Here is a 6,664-nt window from a genome sequence, read left to right as displayed (position 1 = left end):
TCAGGTCCTATGTCATCTTTGGAGATGCTGTACAGAAGTGTTTTTGAGAAGAGAAAGGATTGAATAAGTTACAAATGTCAACCATCTATAAATGGCACGCGTTTGGCGTGTTTGCCGATTGTGCACCGGGTCATTTCTACGACTTGTTCTTGAGTTCACCTTCCTTGCCGGCTTCTTGTGTTCCCTCCCTATCTCTTCTAAACCCATGTTCACCCTCCATCCATCAACCCTTCCTCAGCGTCTCCTCAAGAACAGCATTCCCACCAGACGCCTGTGATCTATAGATTGCAATGTTTTTAAAAAAAATTGGGATCTATCAAACAGACTACCCGTTTCTGCAGAGTCTTGGATTGTTTATGTATTTCAGGGCTCCAGACTGATTTGCACCGGGTTAGCCATTGTGTAATATCTGCAGTATTTCTAGTACGCCCCGCTTCTGAGAGGCTAACTTGACGCTGGCTTTGATAGAGCTCCCGTGCTTGAGATGGTCACTCGAAGTTACACCAAGCATATCAATGAAAGGTATGTTGGGCAGATTATTTCGATTTATTTAATTTTTTAATTTATACTGGTATCCATTAACTCTTTGCACGCGGCTGTATCAACTGTTGTTACGGCAAAAAGTCTATACTCACACGCGGCTGTATCAACAGTTGATACGGCAACTTTGACGGCCGATATTCCAGCGCTCTTTCGTCATAAATGTATTTCTTGCTCACTTGGACATTCGTAGAACTATCACGATGCTGACATCTACAAGAATTTCTCAAAAATAAAATTGTATTTCATAAAAAAAGATCGATAATCAAGTGCGCCTCTTCGCGCCTTTTAGTCCTTTAGTTTACATTTTTGTCAACGGATGGCGTTAGTACTAGTATGTAATTCAGAACTTTTCATAACTAAAAATGATAAGTGCTCATGGTGTCCCATTTGTGTCTATCAACGCAGTGGCCTAAGTACACACACGCCGAGAGTGGTTTATTTATGACGCCGAGTGAATGGCGGGACCACATTCAAAAGATACGGCACGTCTTTGTATGAAATTTTATGTTTTTGTTTTTATAAACATCTAAGAGTGTTGACACAACAGGATTTGTTTTCATATTGTGGAGAATAATCTGTTTCTGTCTATATAGTCCAATAAATCATGCCAGAATGCTATAATTTGACATTTAATTGCGTGCATAGGTATTTGAAAATATGTACCGCGTACGGGTATAGATAAAATGGAGCAAATTAACGTGTTCAAAAGGTTAATACATAATAATATTTGCATAGCACTGTTTTGTGAAAAATCACCACAAGGGCGCTGTACAAATAAATATATAATAAAATTATATAATATTCTAATCTCTCTACATAGTATAAAATAAAGTCGCTATCCGCATCTGTCTGTTTGTGCGCTTAGTTCTTCTAAACTACGTAACAGATTTCAATAGGGTTTTTAATATCATCTAGAGAATTTCTTCCGGAAGGTTTATATGTATAACACATGCATATTATATTTATAGAAAGTAGAGAAATGTCGATGTTTTGTAATTAAATTGTAAAAACAATAATTTTGTGCGTTTACATTTCTAACTCGTGCTACACCTTACGAGATACATCAAAATAATTTAATACGAAATTGTATATTTTAGAAAGTCCGCGATGTTATATGTCTTTCTCCTAAGGATAGCAAGCAGTAACGCCGGGTACACATTAGCTAGTTATAATCAAATCTAAGACTTAAGTTAGTGACTTACAACTAAGACATAACTGCTGGCTTAAAACTAGTGGTGCATATTTAATTTACAATGTTCTATATCTGACAAATAAGAATTTAATTATCTTATATTGTATAGTCTATTTTAATTTTGTAATAATCTATATAATACTAGTTTTTTTATTGTCATAATATATTACTAGATAGATATCTAAATAAAATGACCTTAGGTCAGCCATGAAGATTAAAAAATAGTATTTACAAAAAATTATAATACATACCCACATCTTATCAATAATTAAAAAAGCGTAAAACAACAGTTCTACGTGTACTTCTGACGTGGATAGTTACACAGATTAGAAGAAGAGGAATTGTCAAAAAGTTCTAATACCTCATTGGGGACTGACTTGGCTGCTTTTCAAAGAGCTATTGAAAGTTTATATTGTTTGAGCGTTGGTGGAGTTTTTCTTGGAAGTCAATTTTTGAAGTGTTTATTCTGAAGTCAAAATGGTGAGAGTTCTGTCGGCGTTTAGTGCCATACGAAAGACAAATTTTTTTGGAACAGTTTGGGGGAGAAGAGCTTCTACGGAAGTCACTTCCATACCCTCGGAAGCTGATGTGGTCATCATCGGTAAGATTGTAATAATTAGTAGATATTTTAGTTTTAACTGTACGAACCCAGAGTGACTAGACATCCCTAATTGGAGTATGTTGTAAGGCTTTAAGGAGTATAAGGGGTAGATATGGGAAAGAGGAAGGTTGGGAAGTACCGTCCTATTCAGATCTGGTCACCAAAGACAGCTAAAGCCATTTTCAAGCAATGTTTCACTTTCACAAAAAAGTAAGCATTCCCAGATTACGATTAAAATGACAACATTTGAATTGCTCCTACTAAAAAAGTTGCTTGTGCAATGATGGAGGACATGGCTAGTTAGAGGATTTAACCCGTGCCGCCGCTGTTGGAAACCATGTCTTTGGACAACTCAACCAACTAACCGATCTAATACTAAAAAGGTTTTCGCCTTCAGTCAAATTTCATGCTATTTACAAAAATATACCATATTAATTAAATCAGGCTGAGGAAGAACTATTGAATTTTTGTAAAGTACCGAAGATATAAACCGTCAAAACGTTGGTACGTATTTGCGGCTGGTCCAAAGCTTGGGACATCACGATAAATGCGCGGCATTACTATTATCTCTACTTTTTTTGTGCCCTATTTCTGTCATAGCATCTTCTATTGTAATATTTCTGCTATATTAACTTTGTTTAATATGTAATGTGTTAATTGGACTTGGTCCATTAGTAAATAAATAAATTACTGCAGTACTGCCATTCGAATTATAAATTGTACAGCGTGTGACGTAACTATTACCAATGTTCACTAAGAAAACTCGTACCGTTATTATCAAAATAAATAAAAAATTACGAGACAAACTCTTTTAAATTTATTATTCACTTATTAAGACTAAGCCTGTATCGAGGTTAACTATTAACATTTGAATGAAGCAAACATAAAGTAATCACAAACACAAAATATTTCCAAAAGAAAGAAAAAATGTGTTCCATTAGTGGCCAGATTGGTAATTTGACAGTATTTTGTAACAATATTTGAACCATAACTAATCATTAATCATCATCCCAAAGAAGAAACAATTAAGTAGATACTGATGGTAGTTTTGTTAGAACAGGAGGGGGTATAGCAGGATGTAGTACCCTGTACACTCTGGCCAAGAGAGGAGTCAAAGCAGTATTGTTGGAGAGAGCGCGCATCACTTCTGGAACCACTTGGCACACTGCAGGTTAATTACACAACTTTTTATTACTTTATTAATAGACATTGGATTATATATTTTTCACATTGACTCCACACGTTGTAAAGTTATTTCAAAATATATAATAAATAATCCAATGTCTATTAATAAAGTTTTTTCATAACCTTATTAATTGACATTGGATTATATATTTTTCACATTGACTCGACACATTGTAAATTTATTTCCCTCTCTTTGTCATATTTGGGGATGTTGTCTTGCAAGGGCATCCCAAATAACTTATTATCTTACAAGTAAATATTATATTATATAGTTCAATCGATGTTTACCGCCACCACTTGGTGTCGAAATTAAAATTCTGTAGACTAATAGATTAGAATATTTTTGTAACGGATCTAAAAAAAAAATTCATGTACGTATTTTATCGTTATATTGATTTTTCTATGTTCTGTAAAACACCCAGTCGGGCGTAAAAAAGATTTGTTAATTACAAATATGCTTTACAACAAACTCTGTTCCGTGAAGCAACTAGCCCATAATGATATACTAACAGAACTTGAATAGGACTTTCACAGAACTTGAAAATTTGCTTTGAAATTTAATGAATTGTTCAAATTCTGTTAAACAACCCGTCCTTATTATTGTACTCCTGAACAACTTACCTAACAATATGTTCATGTAAAAGCCTTCAAGGCTAAATAAATAAATAAATAATAATATGGTTATATCTTTAGAGAACAGGATAATACTAATAAATATTTTAAAGAACGACAAACATTCCCGGATTATGAATAACCCGACAATATTTGAAAATCTCCTACTACCACCACAGTAAGCAGGAAATGCTGCTTTGTATTATGATGGAGGACTGAGTCAGCCGAGAAATTGAACATACGATGCCTGGCTATGTTAAATGCGATGCCAACTCAGTCACTGACCGGTCATAGAACAAAATACAGAAAAATAAAAAGATAACTGCCACAACTAGGAATCGAACCCAGGATCTCTTATCTTACCGGGACAGGCGTGTTGAACCACTCAACCATTGGGACCTATTTATCCGAGACACTGCTATACAGTGTATAAGCTAAGCACTTCTGCCTCCTTGTTGAATGACAGATGAGATGGCGATATAGTCATTACTCCATGGTTTTTCGAAGGATCTTGGCGATCGTTGATCCAAAATTACAGGCAGTGAGTTGCTTTAGTTCAGACTAGAACCTCTTTACATGAATGCTGCACGTCCATAGCAGCAAGGACATTAATAAAATCCCAATTTAACCAAAAATGTTGGAAGAGGATATAAAAATACGACCTTTATTTGCATGGTTAGTGATTATCCAATCATTCTGGGTATAAAGTTGCATCGCCAGACTAAAAAATATTCCGATTCTTTCGGATCACCATTGTTCCACTTTAAAAAAAATTACATGTCGTTCGATCTTGATTCGTCAGTAACACACCAGGCGAGAGCTTCTGTTTCGTCTAGCGCATAAATAAACCACTCACTAGATCGACATCTTTGGGCTTTTTGTACGAAACAAATTGGTCCTGAAAAACCATAGATATACCAATATATAGACAGAAAATTTTTCATTCGGAACCTACTTATTATACTATACACCAATGAAAAACTCTGAAAGTTTATTCCATAGACTTTTAGAGTTTTTCATTGGTGGATACAGTTAGACAATCTTATTAAGTCACAACATTTCGGTTCCAATTTTCGACCCGAGTTGGAGTTCCGACTGGTCTTGCGACTTGATAAAGAATCATAAATGAACCACTCATCAAAGAATGATCTTTTTCTTCTAACATATCATAGACAAATATCGGGATACCAGTGCATAAAAGCATCAAAGACAAATTAATGACTCGGAATGTAGGTACCCTTTATCGTTGCATATTTTATATGTTACAACACTATCTAGGTTACAAACCAATTTCATAAGAAACTTAGTTAAAAAGGGTAGCTGCCAAAATATGGAAAAAATTAGTTGCAAGATGATATTGTTAGTTCTGTATTTAAAATATATCGACAAATACAACGTTAAATAGTTCACAATGGTCGAGTGGTTTAAGACGCCTGTCCCGGTAACTCTGGGTTCGATTCCTAGTTGTGACCTTTATTTTTATGTTTTTCTATGTCTTGTTCTATTATTTTTGTCTTCAATGATGTATTACATTTAAGGTTATAACCTTCAAAATAAGTTAAAAGAAAAGGTTGTTGTTGAATAATTTGATTGATCTAAAAATGAATAATTCCAGGTCTAGTATGGAGTCTCCGTCCCAACGACATGGAAGTCCAACTCTTGGCCCGCTCCAGAGCTGTGTACGGCGGACTGGAGAAAGAAAGCGGAGAACCAGCAGGATGGATCAACAACGGAGGACTCTTCATCTCACACACCCAGGTCTGTACACCCATTCATTCACTTTCTTCTTTTTTTAATGTAATTTTGAAGGTTCTTTCAATGTTTAATTTAATGAAATTTATTAAAAAAATATAATATATTTCATATTTGGTATGATTTTGTCATCTTATGTGAAATACACACTATGAGACCTAATATTCTTTCAAATGAAAGTTGCAAAAATTCTAAGATACTGAAAAAATAAAATTAACAAACAACAAAAAATTTCAAATAACTCTACCAATTTTTATCAAGCATCAACTGTGTTATTCCACTGCCAATTTTAATTAAGGTCTGAAAGGGTTAAGTGTTTAATTTCTGGGGTGTATTAAGAAAAAAACAGTAAAAGTAATTTGTACTCGTTCATAAATAAATATATTTGATTTTCAGGAGCGTACAGACGAGTATGCGCGCCTTAGCACGCTGGGCGGCGCGTTCGGGGTGCAAAGCGAGAAGCTGACCCCTAAAGAGGTGCATGAACGCTGGCCGCTGCTGTCGGGGCCGCTGCGATCAGCTCTCTTCAGCCCCGCAGACGGCCTGGTGGACCCCGCCATGGCCACGGCTGCCATGCTCAGGGTGGCGCGCTCCAAGGGCGCTCAGGTGACTAAAGAACTTGCGCATGCACCGTGACAAATTTGTATGCATTACCATAAACTGCAGCTAGGCACACTAATCCACAATAGGCAATCAACTATCTGCCTAAGATATTTTGGACACAATGCTCGCTAAACTGAGAACTCCATCATCCATTGTATCAAGGGAATGGCGTAAAT

General features: G+C 35.6%; 1 protein-coding gene across 2 annotated transcripts in view; it reads left to right on the top strand.

Annotated features, from left to right (window-relative positions):
• The first annotated feature begins 2,038 nt into the window (after positions 1-2,038).
• The window catches only part of Sardh (Sarcosine dehydrogenase), a 28,983-nt gene continuing 24,357 nt past the window's right edge, over positions 2,039-6,664 (top strand). For both annotated transcript variants that reach the window (XM_089642861.1, XM_089642862.1), the window contains exons 1-4: positions 2,039-2,336; positions 3,397-3,507; positions 5,749-5,891; positions 6,282-6,491. In XM_089642861.1, the coding sequence (XP_089498987.1) occupies positions 2,213-2,336; positions 3,397-3,507; positions 5,749-5,891; positions 6,282-6,491 (588 nt within the window). In that variant the 5' untranslated portion in view covers positions 2,039-2,212. The remainder of the gene's footprint in view (positions 2,337-3,396; positions 3,508-5,748; positions 5,892-6,281; positions 6,492-6,664) is intronic.

This window comes from Hesperophylax consimilis, chromosome 19 (genome assembly GCF_061612785.1).
Source record: "Hesperophylax consimilis isolate HC1 chromosome 19, BYU_Hcon_1.0, whole genome shotgun sequence".
Classification (NCBI taxonomy): domain Eukaryota; kingdom Metazoa; phylum Arthropoda; class Insecta; order Trichoptera; family Limnephilidae; genus Hesperophylax; species Hesperophylax consimilis.
This window is presented reverse-complemented; position numbering and strand designations above follow the sequence as displayed.